This window comes from Aotus nancymaae, unplaced genomic scaffold (assembly GCF_030222135.1).
Source record: "Aotus nancymaae isolate 86718 unplaced genomic scaffold, 86718_ANA_hifiasm-v0.15.2.pri h1tg000004l, whole genome shotgun sequence".
NCBI lineage: Eukaryota > Metazoa > Chordata > Mammalia > Primates > Aotidae > Aotus > Aotus nancymaae.
In genome coordinates, this window is record NW_026988415.1 from 44,073,753 (window position 1) to 44,095,854 (window position 22,102).

A 22,102-nucleotide genomic window follows, 5' to 3' on the forward strand; every position below is an offset into this window, starting at 1 on the left:
CCTCCTGCATGAAAATCACCTATCATGTTGAAAATGCAGCATCCTCAAGACGCAATGCATCAGAATCTCTTTTGATCCACAATGTGTGTGGGGGGGCAGTGTGCATGTGTCTTTTACTTTTATCTCATATTCATTTTTATCAAATGAATATACACACACATTTTTAAAATCCTATAGTACGAGTTTTTGTTGTTGTTGTTGTTGTTGTTAAAAACTGCAGTTCTCCTTGCCATTCCACATTTCCACTCCCCAGAGGCTACTACCATAGGCAAGTACCACAAACATCTTGTTTTATTCTGGCATTTACCTCCATATTTCTGAATAAGATGTATATGCTGCTATTTCTCGTTTTAACTGCTTTATTAAAAGGTAATTTGCGTACCATAAAATTCACCCTTTTACAGTATACAATTCAGTGGTTTTTAGTATATTAGCAGACTTCTGAAGTCATTATCACTACGTGGTTCCAGGATATTTTCATCACCTTAAGAAGAAATCTCACATCCATTAGCACATAATGTCATGCCCACTCCCCTGTCCCCCTAGCATCTGGCAAGCACTGACCTCCTTTCTGTCTCTATGGATTTGCCTATCCTGGACATTTCATATTAATTGAATAGTACAATATGTGGCCTCTTGTGTCTTGCTTCTTTCACTTACCATAATATTTTCAAGGTTCGTTCATGTTGTAACACATATCATTACTAAACATTTGTATACAAATTTTGTGTGTAGATATATTTTTTATTCTCTTGGTTATACACCTAAGAGTGGAATTGCTAAGTCCTGATAACTCTATATTTAAATTTTGAGAACTTCCAAACTGTTTCCCAAAGCAACCATGGTATTTGACAATGCCACCAGCAGTGTAGGAAGTTTCCAATTTCTTCATATCCTCACCAACACTTGTTATTGCCTGTATTTTTTATTAAAGCCATCTTAGGGGATATGAAGTGGCATCATATTGTGGTTTTGATTGGCATTTTTCTAATTGCTAATGATGTTCATCATCTTTTTATGTGCTTATTGGCCATTTGCATCTCTTCTTTGGAGAAATATGTATTCAGATCTTCTGTCTCTTTCTAAATTGGACTGTTTTCTTATTGATGAGTTATAAGAGTTCTTTGTTTATTCTGGATATAAGTCTCTTATCAGATATACGACTTGCAACTGCTATTTCTTGACTGTTCATTTTAGTTATTAAGATTTTCTGATAGGATAATGGAGCAATTCTTTCTTACCATTGTAACCCCCATTATCTATTGCCTACCCCCAATATAGCTTTACCACATACAATGTTTATTTTAGCAAGCATCCCAGTGACTCTGTTGCTTGACTTTGAGGACCATTTGTGTGTTTGTCAGGTTAGGCTAAGCTTATGCTGGGGTAGCTAACAACTCAAAAACCTCAGTGGCTTAACACAACAAAAGTCTCTCAAACTTCATAAAGGTTGGGGATAGAGAAGCTCTGCTCCTCATAGTCTGTCAGGGATCCATTGCAGCAAAGAAAAAGAGTGTATGAGGATCTCACAGTCACTTTTCTATCCTGTGGTCTAGAAGTGGCGTAAATCACCACTCTTCAGTGCCCACTTCTTCATATTTCTAGCTCCTTTAATTCTGACAAGATTTCTGAGAGGGCTATTATTTATGACCTCTATATAGGTGATTGAACTGAGGCTCAAAGAGGAAAGTGATTTATTCAATGTTCCATACCAATAAAGAGAAGAGCCCAGATTGAAATCCAGGTTTATCTGGCTCTGATGCAATAATTCTTAACCAGTTTCCTTTCCCTTTTTTTTTTTTTTTTTTTTTTGAGACAGTGTCTTGTTATGTCACCCAGGCTAGAGTGCAGTGGCACAATCTCTGCTCACTACAACCTCCACCTCCCAGGTTCAAGTGATTCTCCTGCCTCAGCCTCCCAAGTAGCTGGGATTACAGGCACCTGCCACTATGCCCGGCTAATTTTTGTATTTTTAGTAAAGATGGGGTTTCGCCATGTTGATCAGGCTGGTTTTGAACTCCTGACCTCAAGTGATCCACCCACATCGGCCTCCCAAAGTGCTGGGATTACAGGCATGAGCCGCTGTACCCAGCCAGTTTCCTTTTCTAAACCAAGGATTTCATTTTCACTTTATTGTTCAACCAGTCCTTTAGGATGTCAGAAAAGTGGTAATGTTTCCTTGGATGACAAACCTAAAGAACAAGGTTCACAATGGCATTGCTTCCTCCATCATCAATGCCTTAGAAAGGCATTTTCACACCAATTCACAGCTTGATTATACTGTCTCCCAAATTGTGAACTGTTTCTGCAGTGAATGTGGGTGTTCAGACAGGTGGTAGCATCCCTTTTTGTTTGACTTGTAGGAACACATGCTCCTACAGCCAAGGTCTTTTTGCTTGGGGTTCCTTAAATTTTGGGGCCTGAATTGACTTGAACATCAGAAGCATTGTTCTAAGCAAAGACAGAACTGAAATCACCATATAAACACCAAAACAGGCCCAGGCACAATCAAGGCTCTTCTGAGAGTCTGAGCAAAATGCGTTGGGATTATTTTTCCAACTACATCCGTACCCTAATTGTCCTAGGGGCTGTTTCACTGCATTCTGACAGAATGGTTCAACCCTCCTACCTTAACCCCAGATTATCTTGTCAAATTCAGATTGTAGCTGGCTGTGACAAGGACAAATGCTTTAATTTTTTTAGGCTGTTAAGTTTTATATCCATCCCTACAAAAGTCTCCTACATAACCCAAAAGGAAAGAGGACAGGAAAAAAATGCAAAGCTTTATGACAGAAAAATGAAAGCAGTTCTTAACACTGGAGACTATTGAATCTATCACCAGTCCATTCAAGCCAATAGACAATGGCCAATGTTGCTAAGCACAACCATATAATAGAGGATATGTACTTTACTTCTCCCTTACTTCTCTCTCAAACCTAAGAAATGCTTTTGTGATAAGGAGAAAAGCTCACACTTGAAGGGTCACAGTATTTTTCCCAGATAGACATAAGTTCTCATCCTGCCTTGAGCTATCTGTTGCAGAAGCTAAATCCTAGATGAGTGTTTCCAAGAATCTTCCTAAGAATAGACTCCAACTGCCTGTCCACTACAAGCCCCTAGAGAAAAAGGGTATATGTTGCTTATGGGAACCAAAGGGAACCTTAAATTGAATATGCTACTTAAGTTGTAAAATGAACAAAACAATTGCCAGGTTCAGCTCAAAATGGAGAGCTGAAAAGAATATAACTTATACATTTACAATGCGGGAAAAGTTGGATAAACTGCAATATAACAATTTTTCTTAAAACCACCAGAGAACTCAGATCACAGAGCAAATAATTATCCTCAAATCTAGAGAAAAACACTTGGAGGGAGAAATAGTGGTAACCAAGCGTTTCCTTACCTGAAATAAATACAACCAAATGCCACGTAGATCAGCTAAAAAGTTGAGCTAGAAATTGTTAATGGATTTCTAAAGACTGAGTGAGAGCCAGCATGAGAGTATGTGGTCTCTGAGGGTCACAGACATAAAGGAATTTGCACCCTCCATCAGGCTTATCTCTAGAAACTCCACTCCACTAGATGTTCCCAGTGAAGATCAGTGGGAATCCAAAAAAAGCTGGCCCTATAGTGCCAGCTAAGAGAGGGAAATAGCAGACCCTGCTGACCTTTCAACTAGATCCATCTCTCTTAGTAAACAAAAGTCTTAATCTGCAGGAAGAAGGAAAACAAACCCATGTCATGAAGTTACTGGTGGAAATCCACTGAAGCTGATAAAAGGAAACAGAAAAATAAAAGCTATTTGAAGGGGAGGGTGAAGGCATGTGTGCTAGGTCCAGCATTACGTGTGGAAGAGAGGTATGAACACATGTGAAGTCTACACCACCAAAACTCAGACTCTCAGTGCTTACCTAAGGTGAAGACCTGATCAGAACATCGGAGAGTGCCTTTTCTGTTCCCCAACACCATGTTAACAAATATTGAGTAAAAATATAGTGAATGACAGCAAGAGCCATATCCTTCCTGGGGAGCAGTAGAAAGGGAAAATGTAAAGCCATGTGGAAAGAACTATATATATATGGGAGAAAAAAAACTGTTAAACTCAGCCCAACTTCTGAGTAGATTTAAGCAAACCTCCCCACTAAAACTTAGCAGAAGGAAAGACATAGACATACCCAAGCATAAAGTCTATTTACCTCAGCAGTTACCGTCTTATACATAATCCAACTTTCAAGTACAAATTATAAAAAACACAAAAAGACAAGAAAATAAAACATTCCGAACAGACAAATCAATCATCAGAACTAGGATCAGATATGACAGATTTTGGAACAATAAGACCAAGAATTTAAAATAACCATGATCCACTGCCATGGCAACATGAGGAGGTCTGAAGATACACTCCTCAGTGAAACTGGTTAAAGAATATAACTATTTAGACTCTTTGGAAATGGTCCTAAGGGCAAATAAAGAAACATTTCTCCAAGAATATCTACTAAACTTAATAAGGTGAAATCTGTGGCATTTGAACCGAGATTTTCTCCTTTTCTTCTCACTACCAATTCAGCATGATGAAAACACTCCAGAAGGGTACAACTGAAAACACAGATCTCCCTCTCTCCTGCCAGCTCACACTTGGAGGGTCACAGTATTTTTCCCAGACAGAGATAAGTTCTCATCCTGCCTTGAACTATGTATTGCAGAAGCTAAATCCTGGATGAGTGTGGCTAAGAGGCGAGGGCTTCCTTCTGCCCACTCATTAGAAGGTGCTGAGAATACTGGGGCACCAATTGCCTGGGAAGGGCAAGCTAAGAAGATGTGAAGGTAATGCCCACTCACAGTCAAGTGCCCAGCTCCTAAAGCAGAAGTTCCATTTGGAGAGAATTGTGTCACAGATCCCATCCCCAGCTCCAGAGCCTTGAGTAAGAGCTTTTGGCCTGGGAAAGAGGCATGCTTTAAAACGCAGAGCTGGCCGGGCGCAGTGGCTCACCCCTGTAATCCCAGCACTTTGGGAGGCCGAGGTGGGTGGATTACCTGATGTCAACAGTTCGAGACTAGCCTGACCAACATGGTAAAACCCAGTCTGTACTAAAAATATAAAAATTAGCCGGGTGTGGTGGGGGGCACCTGTACTTCCAGCTACTTGGGAGGCTGGGGAAGGAGAATGGCTTGAACCTGGGAGGCGGAGGTTGCAGCGAGCAGAGATCACACCTTTGCACTCCAGCCTGGGCAACAAGAGCGAAACTCGGTCTAAAAAAAAAAAAAAAAGGCCACCAGTACTTGGAGAGGCCAAGGTCGGCAGATCACCTGAGGTCAGGAGTTGAAGACCAGCCTGACAAACATGGAGAAACCCCGTCTCTACTAAAAATATAAAATTAGTCGGGCATGGCGGCCTATGCCTGTAATCCCAGCTACTAGGGAGGCAAAGGCAGGAGAAATGCTTGAACCCTGGGGGGCAGAGGTTGCAGTGAGCAGAGATCACGCCATTGCATTCCAGCCTGGGCGACAAAAGCAAGACTCCATCTCAAAACAAACAAAAACAAAACAAAACAAAAACAACAATAACAACAAAAAATGCGGAGCTCTAAATTTCTTTCCCAAAGAACTGATTTCAGTTGTCATTTGTCACACAGTGTGGAATAATTGAAGGCTAAAGGTGCTATAAAAACAGAGATTGTGGTGAAAAGCAATTAAGAGGAAGTCAGTAGATTCATGAGAGATGTAAGCTAAATGTTAGACCAGCTAGTTTACCAGAGAGAACTAGGGAAAGACACGGCTAAGTAGAGTCCTCTTGTGGTCAAAGCAAATCTCAGACACTCACCTCAGAAACTCCCTCTGCCGGCCGGCATAGTGGCTCATGCCTGTAATCCCAACACTTGGGGAGGCCAAGGGAGGCAGATCACTTGAGGCCAGGAGTTCGAGACCAACCTGGCCAACATGGCTAAACCCTGTTACTACTAAAACAAAAATTAGCTGGGTGTGGTGGCACATGCCTGTAATCCCAGCTACAGGCAAGGCTGAGGCACGAGCATCACTTGAACTTGGGAGGCAGAGGTTTCAGTGAGCTGAAATCGTACCATTGCACTCCCAGCATGGGCAACAGAGTGAGACTCTGTTTCAAAAAAAAAGAAACAAAAAAGGCTATCTCTGCAAAGACGTCCAAATTTAATTCCATGAACCTGTGGAGCATTCTGTGCCCTAGTGCACTGTCAAAAACAATAGAGCAATCAACCAGCACTTTGTGTAGCTCAACAGCCAGGTGTATCCAGGGAAAGAGATGGTGAAAGACAAAATTGCAAAAATCCAGATTGACTGTGGAAAAATTCAAGGCTGTGCCCTAATATTCTATAAATACATACTTGCTTTCTTTTCTTTTTTCATCTTCCATACAAGACATAAAATTATATAAAGTAACAATGATGGCCGGGCGCGGTGGCTCAAGCCTATAATCCCAGCACTTTGGGAGGCCGAGGCGGGTGGATCACGAGGTCAAGAGATCAAGACCATCCTGGTCAACATGGTGAAACCCCGTCTCTACTAATACAAAAAACTAGCTGGGCATGGTGGCGCGTGCCTGTAATCCCAGCTACTCAGGAGGCTGAGGCAGGAGAATTGCCTGAACCCAGGAGGCAGAGGTTGCGGTGAGCCGAGATCGCACCATTCCACTCCAGCCTGGGTAACAAGAGTAAAACTCCGTCTCAAAAAAGAAAAAACAAAAAAAAAACAATGATGACAATGGTTGGATTTATAATATTTATACAACAACATTTATAGATGTAATATGAAAACAATAATATCACAAAGAGTGGGAAATGGGAATAGAGCTATATAGAAGTGAGGTTTTTATATCTCAATAGAGTTAATTAGTATAAATCTGAAGTAGATTCTGATAAGTTAATATGTATATGCCAAATCCTAGAGAAGCCAGTAAGAAAATAATTCAAAAAATATAATGAAAAAATTATTAAAGACATTAAAATGCTGCCTCAAAACATACTCACTCAATGTAGGTAAAAAGCAAAAAAGGAACAAAAAATAACGAAGACATGTGATAGACAAAATGTAAGGTGGCAGACATAAATCCAATTATATCAACAATAACATTAAATGTGAAGGATTAAACAATTCAAACAAGAGGCAGAGATTGTCAGACTAGATTTTTAAAAATATCCAACTGTATGCTGTCTACAGAAGTCACACTTTAGATTCAGAGACACAAATAGATTGAAAGTAAAAGGATATATGCATACACACACATATGTACATGCATATACATACATATATATGTACATATTGTAAACAACAAAAATAAAGCTAGAGTAGATATACTATTATGTGATAAAATGGAATTTAAAATAAAAAGTATTACTAGAGATAGTGATGTTTTATAGTGATAAAATTCATTTCAACAGAAATATGATGCAATCCATCAGAAAGCTACAAGAGTATTACACATATATGCAATTAGCAACTGGGCCTCAAAATGAATGAAGCAAAAGGTGACAGAATTTACAGAAAAAAACAGACAATTTAGCCATCATAATTGGAGACTTCAATATTCTATTTTCAATAGTGAATAGAACAACTAAGCACAAGATCAAAAATCAAATTTGAACACTGAAAAAATACTGTAAGCTAACTATATCAATACATTAAAAACAAACGACCCGCACTCTTCTCCCAAAATGCAGAAAATAATTTGACAAAATCCAACACCCTCTCATGATTGCAACAAACTTGCAACAAATTTTGAATAGAAGAAAAGTTTCTCAACTTGATTAAGGGCATCTACAAAAATCCCACTGCTAATATCGTAGTTAGTGGTGAAACATTTGATGTTTCCCCCTAAAATGTAGATAAAAACCAAGAATATCTCCTCTTATGACTATTCAACATCATACTGGAGGTTTTAGACAGGGCAATTAGACAAGAAGTAGAAAGAAAGGGCATTCACATTGGAAAAAAAGAAGAAAACATTTCTATTTGGAGATGACATGATCTTGTATTAATATATAGAAAACAGTAAGGAATAAACTAATAAACTATTAAAATTAATATATAAGTTTAGCATGTTGTAGCGTACAAAATCAACATACAGAAACCAATTGTGTTTGTATATGGAATCAATAATTGGACTGAAAATGAAATTAAGCATACGATCCTGCTGCTCGCGCCTGTAATCCCAGCACTTTGGGAGGCCAAGGCAGGCGGATTACGAGGTCAGGAGTTCAAGACAAGCCTGACCAATATGGTAAAACTCTGTCTCTACTAAAAATACAAAAATTAGCCAGGCATGGTGGAGCATGCCTGTAGTCCCAGCTACTTGGGAGGCTGAAGCAGGAGAACTGCTTGAACCTGAGAAGTGGAGGTTACAGTAAGCCAAGATCACACCACTGCACTCCAGGCTGGGTGACAGAGTGAGACTCCATCTCAAAATAAATAAATAAATAAAATTTCATGTACCATAGCATCAAAAAGAATAAAATACTTAGGTATGAAATTCATAAAAGTGCAAAATTTGTAACCTGAAAACTACAAAGCACTGTTGAAAGAAATTAAATGTCTAAATAAAAGGAAAGGCAACTTATGTTTAAGGATGGGAAGACTTAATACCGTTAAAATAATAATACTTTCCATTGATCTACAGATTACATTCTATTCCATTGATCTAAGTGTTCATCCTTATGCCAATGCTTCATTGTCTTGATCATTGTGCTTTGTAGTAAGTTTGAAATCAGAAGTGTAACTTATTCCAATTTTGCTTTGTTTCTTCTGGTTTGTTTATTTTGAAAACTTTTTGATATTCAGGGTTCCTTGAAATGGCATATGAATTTTAGAATTAGCTTGTCAAATTCTTTTTAAAAATTCCAGCTGGGATTCTGACAGGGATTGCATTGAATCTATACATTAATAGATTTAGTGTATTCCTTATTATTATCTATATACAAGGCTATATAATTTCCAAATAGGCATCATTTTTCTTCTTCCTTTCCTATCTGGATTTTTTTTTTAATTTCCCACTACTTTTATTTAGTAAAGTAATGGAAGTCCTAGTCCATGAAGTAAGGGAAGAAAAAACAAATAAAAACCATACAAATGGGAAAAGAAGAAATGCAACTGGGTTCACAGACAACATGATTATCTATGTAGAAAATCCTAAAGAATTCTTGAAAGATTTTAAAACTCTTAGGTGAGTTTAGCAAGGTTACAGGCTATAAGGTCAACCGGTCAATTGTATCCCTATTTGCAAACAAAATGAAAAATTAGAATTTAAAATGTTTTAAATGCCATTTAAATGGTATTTAAAATGTTTTAAATGCCATTTAAATGGTATTTAAAATGGGTGCGGTGGCTCATGCCTGTAATCCCAGTACTTTGGGAGCCTGAGGCGGGCGGATCATGAGGTCAAGAGCTTGAGGCCAGCCTGGCAAACATAGTGAAACCCTGTCTCTACTAAAATACAAAAATTAGCTGGGCTAAGTGGCGGGGCCTGTAGTCCCAGCTACTCGGGAGGCTGAGTCAGGAGAATTGCTTGAAGCCGCTAGGCGGAGGTTGCAGTGAGCCAAGATCACACCACTGCATTCCAGCCTGGTGCCTGGCGAAAGAGCAAAACTCTGTCTAAAACAAACAAAAAAAAAAAGCACCCCCCAAAAATGGATCACTTAGGTGTAAATCTAACTAAATATGTGCAGGACCTATTTACTGAAAACAATAAAACACTGATAAAAAGAAATCAAAGCAGACATTTTAAGAGGGAAACATTCTGTGTTTATGGATTGGAGGAGTCAGCATTGTTAAGAAGTCAGTACTTCTCAATTTGGTCTACAACCCAGTGAAAATCAGAGCAAGCATTCTTTTTAATTTTTATTCATTTTATTTTATTTTACTTTAAATTCTGGGATACATGTGCAGAACATGCAGGTTTGTTACATAGGTATACATGTGCCATGGTCGTCTGCAGCACATATCAACATAGGTCATTTAGGTTTTAAGCCCCACATGCATTAGCTTTTTGCCCTAATGCTCTTCCTCCCCTTGCCACCCACCCCACAACTGGCCCCAGTGAGTGTTGTTCCCCTCCCTGTGTCCATGTGTTCTCATTTTTCAACTCCCACTTATGAGTGAGAACATGTGGTGTTGGGTTTTCTGTTCCTGTGTTAGTTTGCTGAGGATGATGGCTTCCAGCTTCATCCATATTCCTGCAAAGGACATGATCTCTTTCTTTTTTATGGCTGCATAGTATTCCATGGTGTGTATGTGTCACATTTTCTTTATCCAGTCTATCATTGATGGGCAGTTGGGTTGGTTCCATGTCTTTGTTATTATAAATAGTCCTGCAATAAATATACGTGTGCATGTGTCTTTATAGTAGAATGATTTATATTCCTTTGGGTATATACCCAGTAATGGGATTAGAGCAAGTATTTTTGTAGATATCAACAAGCTAGTTGCAAAATTGAAATGAAATGTCAAAGGAAATAGAATAACCAAAACATACTGAAAAACAAGGACAAAATTGGAGGATACACATTAACCAATTTTAATACTTTCTATAAAGCTACATTAAGCAAAATGGTTTGGTAATAGAGAAATAATAGATACATAGATCAATAGAACAAGAGAGCTCAGAAATAAACCCACACAAATACGGTCTACTAATATTTGACAAATGACCAAGGGTAATTCAATGAAGAAAGAATTGTCTTTTCAACAAATGACACTGAAACAACTAAACAACTACCTGCAAAAAAAAAAAGAACCTTATCTCATACATAATATCTTACATGAAAATTAACTCGAATATATCAAAGACCTAAATGTAAAATGTAAAATCATAACATGTCTAAAAGAAAATATAGGAGAAAATCTATATGATCTTAGGTTTGGTGATGAGGTTTTGGATTAATACCAAAAACTAACAACTTTAAAAGCTGGATATCATAAAATTAAGAACTTTTCCTCCGTGAAAGACACTGTTATGAGAATGAAAATACAAGCCACTCACTAGAAGAAAATATTTGCACATCACATATCTGATAGAAGATTTTTATCCAGAAGAAATAAATGACTCTTAAAACTCAATAATAGAAAAGCAAACCCCCGAAAAGGATATAGGAAGTAAAGATATGAACAGAGACTTCATTGAGGTATATATGCAGACAACCAATACACACATGAAAAGATGCTTAGCATCGTGAGTAATGAGGGAAATACATATTAAAACCACAAATAGATACTGCTGTACACTTAGGATGGTACAAAGTGAACAAGCAAATGAAAATCCCCAAATGAAAAAACAACAAATTCGAGTGAGGCTGTGGAACAAAAGAAATTCTCATTCATTGCTCTTTGGAATGCAAAATGTTACAGCCAGTTTGGAGATCATTCTGACAATTTATCATAAAGTTAAACATACAATTGCCACACAATCCAGCAATACCACTTCAAGGTATTTACCCAAGTGAAATTAAAATGTATGTTCATACAAAAACCTGCACCAAAATGTTCATGGCAGCTTTATTCATAATTTCCAAAAACTGGAAATATCCCAGGTGTTCTACAGCTGGTGAAAATATAAACAAATTGTGCTACATCTGTACAATGGGTTACTATTCAGTAATTAAGAGGAACAAACTACTGATTCAAGTATGCATCTCAAATATATATTGTTAAGTGAAAGAAGCCAAACTCAAAAGGATGTGTATTGTATGATTTCATTTACGTGACATTATGAAAAGGCGAATTTATAGGGATGCAAAACAGAGGCTGTCAGGAGTAGAGATGGGAAGACGGGTTGACTACAAAAGCACCACACAAGGGGAATTTCAAGATAATAAAACTCTTCTGTATAGGTACTGTGGTGGTAGATGCATGACTTTGTGAATGTGTCGAATTCCACAGAACCGCCAAAACATGAAAGGTGACTTTTGCTTTATGTCAATTAAAAATATATCAAAAATTTGGTTGTAGGGGGAACCCAAAATGGAAAGCAAACTGTGGCACATGAATCTCATTGTATCACAGATATATGACATAACTTCACTGAAAAGGGTGTGGAAAAAAGGAGCTGACCTAAGTTGCTTTGGAAACCACTGTTTTGACTACATACTGTAAAACTCAAGAAAGAACTGTACATAAATGTTGTATTCTGGTTGGGAAGTTTATTTCTCACAGGGGTACATGATAGCCATTTTAAACTACTTTACACATTAGAATTAAATAAGTAAATAAATGATAGACAAGAAGAACCAGGTTTCTCACTGCCAGAGATAGAAGGTAAAACTAAGCAAGAGATGAGAAAGCTAAATGAGTACCTGTGGTACTAGATTACAGTCAATGTGTCAGTATGAACTTGTGTATGTGCATATGTAATTAATATATATGCAGGTATGTGTGTATAAACAGTTTAGTATATATATGTATGCATATGTATCTACTTGTTCTATCAGCTGAGAAGTTCTAGAATCCATGACACCCCAATAGTAATCAGCACAATCAACACCCAGATCTCTTTTTTTATGTAGATAAATTGGATTTTTTATTATACTTTAAGTTCTGGGGTACATATGCAGATTGCAGGTTTGCTACATAAGTATACACATGCTATGGTGGTGGTTTGCTGCATCCATTGCCCCGTCACCTACATTAGGTATTTCTCCTAATGCTATCCCTCCTCAATTCCCCCACCCCTTTCTATTCCTCCCCTAGACCCCCACCCCCTAGGCCCCGGTGTACGATGTTCCCCTCCCTCTGTCCGTGTGTTCTCATTGTTCAACACCCACTTATGAGTGAGAATCTGTGAACACCCAGATCTTAATTACTAAATATGATTATCCAATTAAAGTAACCAAGACTCCCTGGAGAAATGGCTGATCATGGAGCTGAGAAAAGGAAGATAAAAGATGAACCTGGTACATCTTGTAATACCAGAAAGCAAGGAAACAGAAAAAGGATGAATAAATGCTCACCTGAAAGAGCTCCAAATAGCCAAGGCTCGAACAATTTGAACAGCAACAACAACAAATGATAGTATTGGATTATAGCCTAAAGAATTTTTAAAAATCCATGAGTCATACTGACAGAAACAAATAATTGTATCAATAAATAAGTGGGGTGTGGGAGAAGAGGAAATTCTTCTTACAGGGTAATTTGAAATATTAAATGTAAAACGAATGAGGGATATTTTTTAAAATCACCATCAGCACATCATAGTAGTAATTGTTGTAGGCAAAATCCACACTATATTTGCATAGTCTTAAATTATCTGCCTCTAAATATTTATTAATTACTGTAGTTATTTTCAAGAACATATTCACAAATTCAATGACACTCCTCTCTCCAGGAGGTAGAGTTTAATTCCCCATCTCTTTAATATGGGCTACACTTAGAAACTACCTTCTAACAAATAAGAGTATGAAAAGGGAAAAGTAGTAACTTTAGAAGTGAAGAAACCCAGAAGAGAACCTTAACCAAATGATCAAAGTCAACATCACCAGTGATAATTCATTCTAATATCATACAATCCTGACATTAGATGTAAAGGGTACTTTATCTCTGTAGTACTCTTTCTTAAAATAAAAAATCCCAATCTAATCATAAAAAAAATCAGAAAACCCAAATTGAGGAACATTTTACAAAATACCTCACTCTTAAAAAGTGTCAAGGTAGGCCGGGCATGGTGGCTCACACCTGTAATCAAAGCACTTTGGAGGCCAAGGCGGGTAGATCACCTGAGGTTGGAAGTTCAAGACCAGGCTGACCAACACGGTGAAACCCCGTCTTAAAAAAAAAATGAAAAAAGAAAATGAAAAAAAGAAAAAAGTGTCAAGGTAATGAAAAGCAAGGAAAGACTAAGAAACTGACAGAGGGTAGACTAAATAGACATTGTTTCTTGAAGTGAATCCTGGAATAGAAAAACGACATTAGTAATAAACTTGGTGAATGAATGGTTTTTATTTAATAGCAGTGCACAAATAGTAATTTCTTAGTTTTCATAAATGTATCATAATTACTAGGCAAAGTTGGGTGTAAGGTATATGGGCACTGTGGCATTCTTTATAGCTAAAATTATTTCAAAATGAAACATTTAAAAAATAGACCATTTTTTCCTTCTCTTTGCATGCCTTTGGTACAGACTGAATCTTAAGAACTCAAAATAAAACTCTTAATGAATGAAAGTGACCTAATAGTTAAGGAAATAAATGAACATGTCATTGAAGAAATTTATTATCTAGTGAGAAAGAGGGGTTTGAAAGATCACAGTTGACAGCAATTTCTAGAAAAAAATTAAACAATTCCATATTTATACCAAAAGACTGGAACTACTTACTAAACTAATTGCATACATTTATATGAATATGTTAAATGTATATATGCATGGAACTATTCTCTAAATAGTGTTCTGCCACTTTTTTCGCTAAAAAATATAGCTTTAATATAATTTCATGTCACCATATAGGCATAATTTTACCTCTTTTTATATATGAAAAATTTCCACAGTATATTTTATTTAACAATCCCCATATTAATGGAAATTTTAATTGTTTCCACCCACTTGATATTAGAATGGTTTACAAAGTTGAACCAGATAAAGTTTTTGTCCTTGTGGCACTTCTAGACTAGTGAGGGATACAAAGTAGAAAGTCAACAAAACAGGGTGAAAGTATTAGGATGGGTAAATACAGGGTCTAAAGAGTCATGTAGCACTGGCAGCTACTGCAGAATATAGAGGTCAGTAAAAACTTTCTTTCCATTATAAACTGAATTTTTAAAAGCACCTGATCTGCACCAACAGCACACTCTCCCCAACAACTGTGCTTCCGCCACATGAAAGAGTTGCCTGGCCAGTTGAGGTGTGCTTCTCCATCAACCCAGCATGATCCTCTGCATAGATGCAGACCTCAAGCCTTAAGCAAAGCAATCTCAAAAATCTTGCTGAGGTAGATCTTGAGCATACTGTTACTTATTAACAGTCTAAGCCAGGCTTGACGGTCGGGCCTGTAATCCCAGCACTTTGGGAGGCCGAGTGTGAGGACGGCTTGAGCCCAGCGGGTCAAGGCTGCAGCAAGTTGTTATCATGCCACTGCATTCCAGCTTGGGCAACAGAGTGAAACTGTCTCAGAAAAATAAGTCTAAGCAAACACACTCAGGGACATTTGAAGTTGCAGTAGTTATGACACAGCACTTTAGGTTCACAGCAATTCATAAGCATTATGCTCTGGATAACTAGAAACTTCTTGCCATAATCACCTACAATGTATGCAGCATTTAGCTGTGAGTTCAGGCGATGTGCAGAATCATGTGGAAGAGACCATAAGTATCATACAAGCTGTGCTTCAAGTTAAATTCACTTACCTAAATATGCTCAATGACTATTCTGGATATTTTGCAGAACTTGTGAAATATATTGTTGCCAAACTTGCAAAACATACCATTATGTCAGGGAATGTGGTGACAGGGGATGGCAGAAGAGTTTCTTTCTGGAGCACAAACAATCTAAGTGGAAATAAGCCCAGGTTCTGTGTGTACCACTTGCACCAAAACAGGGGTGGGCTACTCTTGGTTGTGCAAAGTGATGGAATGTGCTGAATCCACTTTCATTCTGAAGGGGCAAATCATCTCAGATGGAGGCTGCTTAAGTGTACACCTTAGGATCTGGTAGCTAAACCTTTGGATCTGGGGAAGATTTTGCCATGTAGGGAGTGATGCTTTCAAGCCATACTGGGCATGCTAGAGAAGTGATAGATAAGAATGGTCAGTTCAAGTTCTTCTATGGGATGAGCTTTGAAACAGCAATGAAAAAAATATGCAGGAGGAGTTGCTAAACATAGAGTATCAGAACACAAGACTATGGAAGGAACATAGGGAACACTAGTCTGGATACTATAGTTTTTTTGTTTGTTTGGTTTTGTTTTGTTTTTTGAGATAGTCTTGCTCTGTCACCCAGGCTGGAGTGCAATGGCGGGATCTCAGCTCACTGCAACCTCTACTTGCGGGCTCAAGCAATTCTCCTGCCTCAGCCTTCCGAGTAGCTGGGATTACTATATAAGAGTTTTCTGGATACTCTTGAATGGTAAAATGCTGCCTGCTTTGTCCTGCTCTCACATAACCTGGAAGACTTTGGACTTTGGAACTATCTCTAGTTCTCTCCTGGTGGACAAAAACAGGACATTGATTGGCTCAGAGGCCCAGGGTTTCTACTCCCCAGAACTCATATCCTTACTGTTAGAATTAACGTGTAAACCTTTTTCTTTCCTTTTTAAAAAGATATAGTTTTTACTTCAATAGAATGCTATTTTCAAAAATTTACTTATATTTAAACTTTACTCTGATTGACTTAATTTCAAAGGTACCTGAGTTTTATATTGATGCACTGAAGTTGCTCAGGAACAAGGATGAAGGTGAAGGCCTGTATCACCTGGCTCTTTGTCAGGTGTGTACCAGTGAGCTAACTAATCTCTCCTGTGAGTATTTAGGAAGACAATGTCAATAACTTTTGCCAATAGCTCCATAAACATGGTATTAGTGTTGCTGTGGCTGTATGTAAAGCAGAATAAGCATAAGAGAGAATAATAAAACTTCTGCTTCAATTTTTTTTTTGTGCAGGCAAAATGAAGTTTGTCAGTGAGCCAATTGGCAAACAGCTCTTTCTGAAACTCTGAGATTTCTGGGAGACCCACTGTTTAACATTACGAGAGCCACTATAGAAGCATAATAGCTGGAGCCTGATCTCTGCTCCCTACCCTCAGTTCACATCTCACCATCTTCCTGGTTAGATACCCTCCACCCACATCACACAAACACACACACACAGAAAGGTGCAAGGTAACCGTTGCTAAGGGATACACCAAGGGTGCAGATCTCATGTGCAGCAATGACAGAGGAGGGAGAGACCACCTCCAGCTTCAGAGGCTGGGTGATTAGGTCTTGGCCTCTAAGAACGAGCAGGACCAGGATCTAGGAGGAAGAGGAGGGGAATCAGGAAGAAGAAAATGGCAAACAAGGACAAAGAGAGAAGTGTAAGGCATATTTGGGCACAGTGACTAAGGTTTTTTTTAAATTTTTAATTTAATTTTTAATTTGATCTCACTGCTTCTGTAGACACTGAAGTAAGGGTTTATTTTGGATGGGCCAGAGAAGGAGATGATGAGGCTAGAAACATGTCCTGAGGCTCAATTCTGATGGAGGCTGAATGTCAAGATAAGGAGTGTGGGATTTACTTGGTGAGTGGTGGGGTTGTCATTCAGGGTCGCTGAGCAAGAGAATGAGCATTGAAAGCAGGGACAAGGTACTGTTTAAGGTGGACTAAAGGGAGAGAGGGAGGTGCCAGAGGCAGGAAGTCTAGACATGAAGCAATAAGGGCCTAAATCTGTACATGAAGGTTTATAGCAGTTCTTTTCATAATTGCTTAGAGTTGTTCCCGTAATTGGGAACAACTCTAAGCAATGAATAAATAAAGTGTGGAATAGCTAAGTAACAGAATACTACTCAGCAAAAAGAGAATAAACTATTGATACATGCAACAACTTAAATGGATGTCCAGGGCATTATGCTGAGTGAAAGAAGCCAGTCTCAAAACGTTACATACTGTATGAAATCATTTACATAATATTCTGAATAAGACAAAAGTATAGCAATGGGGAATATAGTGGTTGCCCAAATTTAGGGAAGGCAGTAAAACAGGACTACAAGAGATAGCATGCAAGAGTTTCTAGGGGTGATTGAACTGTATTCTGATTGCAGTGGTGGCTAAACAAATCTATACATTGGTTAAACTTCATAGAAGTGTACACATGCACAAAGTCCATTTTGCTCCTGATAATTTTTCTTTTAAAAGATCAAAGTTGTTCCTCACTAAATGGTTACATTTAAAAGAGTGAAAACATTTGGTGACAGGCAATGATTAAATCTTTTAATTTGCTAGTTATATTTATATTAAAAGCTCTCTCTTTCAAACAACAGGACATTTATCCCTCAAGTGTGGAAGAAATTTGTCATGCTTAAACTATAAATCATTACGTCCAAAAATATTTATTTTTTTCCAACCCTTTCTTTTCTCTGGTGGATGCTATTGGCTGAGGCATCCTGCTGTGACCACCCTAGACAAAAGACCCCCTCTGCCTTCTTCTGACTCTCCAGCTGGCTCCATTGGCCAGAATGTCACTCCAGGCACCACCATCCTTCCAAGTACCAGTGAATTCTGAGTTGCAGGGATATCAGCTTTCTCTTTAATATTATTTTTTACAGCAATGATGTTATCTTTGCTTTCTGATCATAACAATTATGCATGTCAATGGTTCTTTTAATGGAACAGAGTGGATGATAGCAGACTATCTCAAGAGTGCCATGAATGAATGAAAATGCCACACAAAGACGCCTCATGACTGAAGGTGAGATACAGGGAACTCTCTGTTTTCTGAGTGTTTCATGAGTATATGAGTTATTTCCCAACAACGAAAAGTTTTCCAAGAAATATATTTCTTTGAGTTCCAAAAGAAGTTTACTCAGTGGAAAGCAGGCTTTTCTGTGGACTTATCTGATTAACAAGGTACCGAATCCTACAGAGGAAATGGAGAGGAAGTCTGTCTGAAGCCTCCAAGTGAAACCTTGGTGGATGCCATCAGCGGTCATGAAAAAATGACCATGAAAAATGGTCATGAAAAAATGAAAAAGGTCAGACCTCAAACACTTGATAACTTGAGTTCAGCCAGAAATAGAAAGAGTAGGGCTGGGCACGGTGGCTCATGCCTGTAATCCCAGCACTTTGGGAGGCCGAGGCGGGTGGATCACGAGGTCAAGAGATCGAGACCATCCTGGTCAACATGGTGAAACCCCGTCTCTACTAAAAATGCAAAAAATTAGCCGGGCATGGTGGCACGTGCCTGTTATCCCAGCTACTCAGGAGGCTGAGGCAGGAGAATTGCCTGAACCCAGGAGGCGGAGGTTGCGGTGAGCCGAGATGTGCCATTGCACTCCAGCCTGGGTAACAAGAGCGAAACTCCGTCTCAAAAAAAAAAAAAAAAGAAAAGAAAACTTTTCCAAATCTTACACATTGATATAACTAATTTGTCTTCCATATTAAGTGTTACATATTGCTTATGAGGCATCCGTTTTCTGATATCATTTTTAAAAGTATGCTGATTGTTGAAAACAGAAAACACAACAGAAAACTGTTCAAGAGGACTAGTCAAATCCTCCACTTTCACCCTTAGATTCTTTTCCAGCCCATCTTCTCGATCTACCACCTTTGCCCTTTTTAATGCTGGATTGGATTCCAGGGGCAATGGTGGACTGTAGGGGTCTTGGAGGACGGGAGGTGGGAGTATTGAGAGCAGAAGAAAGACATGATTCCTCAAAGAAAGAGAAATGGTCGATTTACCCTAGAAGACTGATCCTCCTGGTAATCTGAGAAAGGCGAATAAAGACTCCGGGGGAAGGTAACAGTTTATCGTCACTGATTGGCAAATACGAAAAAAGATTGACAGTATCAAGTGGAGGGAACGCAGTGGGCAGGCTGCAGTGTTAATGGGAGGGGTAACTGGGGAGGCGAGCTCAGCGATGACGCGGCACTCACGTGACCAGGAGTCGACGTGTGCAGAAGTCCTTATAGTCCAGGGCCTGTTTCCTGTAGCAGCTCCCTATTGCTGGAGAAGAAGAAAAGTGCCCAAGATCCTTTCAGGTTAGTATAAAGGTGGGCGCTGACTTGGAGACCCAGGGGTCGAGGAGGCCGAGAGCAGAAAGCAAGCAGGACCGACACTGGTTTCTCCACTCCTATTCGGCCCAACTCCCATTTTGTGCAGGAAATTTGGGGCTGTTTGTTGGGGGATGGCGGGTGGAGAGAGAGAAGGGTAGCTAATTAAGGGTCCTGAGAGGGAGATTTAGAAACTGTGTGGAAGAAACTTGCTTTTCCCACTCCCTCCTTGCAAGAAAACGGGGGGCACGGAGGAGGGCGGGGTTGCCATAAAAGGAGGGCGAGGATGAGGACGTGGGAAACTTTACACCAACAAGGCCTAGAATCGTGAAAGGGACCCGTGATCCAGGTACTAGCCTGCTCACCAAACACTCCCATCTGTCTGCAGGATATTTGGTTTTTTGGGCGCCACACAAATCGAGGTGAGGGAAGAGAGGAAAATCCCCTGAATTCCTGCAGGTCAGTTTTTGTAAAGATGCAATTGCTTCGGGTCTCTTTGGGTGGGGGTGGAAGTGTGAGTGACACCAAAGCACATCCCGGGGTTGCAGCAGCCGCTCCCCAACCGGATTAAGCGTCGGAGGCCGGTGCCGAGCCTGCAACGGAAATGGGGCGGGGGAGGGGGAGGCTGAAGAGACACTGTAGGGGGAGGGGAGGCCAGAGACTGGACCAGCCCTCTCAGGTGAGAGGCTGGAGGTTCAGAGGGCTTAGAAAAGTCTGAAGGGCGGGAGTGCTGGAGACCAGAGGCAGGAGAAGGGTTAATTGCTTCCTTACTGCTCCCATTTCAGTATTTGGAGAGGCTTGTAGCAGGGCCTGCTGGGAAGATGGTGGGCAGGAGCAGGAGGAGAAAGATGGAGCTGGAACGAAAGGGGGCGGGAAGGGAGGTGGAGTCAGGGGAGTTCTGAGCCTGAGGATCCAGCTTTCTCTAGTTGGAAAACTTTTGGAAAATTAGGGTACTGAGTCAGAAAAGGCCAGTCGCTATAGGATCCCATACTCTGGCTGCTGGTCTTTTTGCCTGGCACCTAGTAGTTTTGTTTCCTTGTTTTCTAGGGTTACTTTATTCAAAAACGAAATAAAAAATACTCAATATGCAAAAGTCTTGTGAAGAAAATGACATGCCAAAGGCCGAGGAAGACCGCCCTTTGGAAGATGTACCACAGGAGGCAGAAGGAAATCCTCAGCCTTCTGAAGAAGGTGTAAGCCAGGAAGCAGAAGGAAACCCCAGAGGAGGGCCGACTCAGCCTGGCCAGGGATTTAAAGAGGACACACCCGTTAGGCATTTGGACCCTGAAGAAATGATAAGAGGAGTAGATGAGCTTGAAAGGCTTAGGGAAGAGATAAGAAGAGTGAGAAACAAGTTTGTGATGATGCATTGGAAGCAAAGACATTCACGCAGCCGTCCTTATCCTGTGTGCTTTAGGCCTTGAGTTCATTTTTGCCTAGTATTAAAATCTGGCCCCAGCTTTCTTTCTGTTAGCATTTTTTGATGTATCTTTGACCTCCATCTTACTTTTAATCATCTGATGAAACTTTCTTGTAGGTAGTTTCCTTAGTTCCAGCATCTCATTGGATTTTGGATTTTGACCCATTTTCCAAGTCTATTTTTCAATTAGAAACTTTCACACATTTGCATGGAAATACCTTCATTCCATATTGTAAAGTAAAGCATAACAGGTTATGGCAAAGCAGCATATTTAATATCAGCTCACATATGTAGGATAAAATTCCAAACTTTGCGTGTGTGCGTGTGTGTATGCATACATCCATATAACATATATCAAAAACTTAACCTTAAGTTTATTTCTGTGTGGTGTGAAGTTTTATTGGTTTTCTTCTTTTTTTTCTTTTTGCTTATGTGTATTTTTTAATGAACACGTGTCTCGCACAAAAAGAATTAAGGATTTTTTTTTTTTTACAAGTAAGAGTAAATCAGATAATTTGCAACCAGCTTATGAGGGCAATGGGGGCACCTAAACTCTTGATGATAAAAGAAATGTAAACCTCACATTACCTCTGGATCTCTTAGCCAGAGGAATAAACTGGCAATTGTTACAGATACACATGTTTAAGACTCAGTCTTTTCATGGGGAAAATATTTGCCTCACAGGGCTGCTGTGGGGAGGAAAGAGGCAGTAACAGCTGTGCTCAGTGGGAGCTCATTCCCCCTGTGTGTACAGAACCCCAACCCACTATAGAAGCACCAATCACTTGAGGGCAGACCTGGCATAATTCAACTTGTACTCAGGAACAAGTCCAGTAGCAGAAGTGGGGGCTTCCCTATCAGTCCTCTGCTGTTGAGCCCTGTCTCCTCCCCTGGGTCCTGCCACGCCTGCCCAACACTGCTGCCTCTTCCGCTGGACCCTGTGCTCCCTGCTGGCCCCACTCCTGCTGATGCACTGCAGTCCTTGAGGGCCA

At 39.5% G+C, this 22,102-nt stretch overlaps 1 protein-coding gene across 1 annotated transcript; it reads left to right on the plus strand.

Annotated features, from left to right (window-relative positions):
- The first annotated feature begins 19,571 nt into the window (after positions 1–19,571).
- TCEAL8 (transcription elongation factor A like 8) lies at positions 19,572–21,745 on the plus strand. Its single transcript, XM_012436865.3, has 3 exons — positions 19,572–19,678; positions 20,079–20,149; positions 20,738–21,745. The coding sequence occupies exon 3, from the start codon at positions 20,776–20,778 to the stop codon at positions 21,112–21,114; it is 339 nt and encodes a 112-aa protein (XP_012292288.1). The 5' UTR covers positions 19,572–19,678; positions 20,079–20,149; positions 20,738–20,775; the 3' UTR covers positions 21,115–21,745.
- Positions 21,746–22,102: the final 357 nt, after the last annotated feature.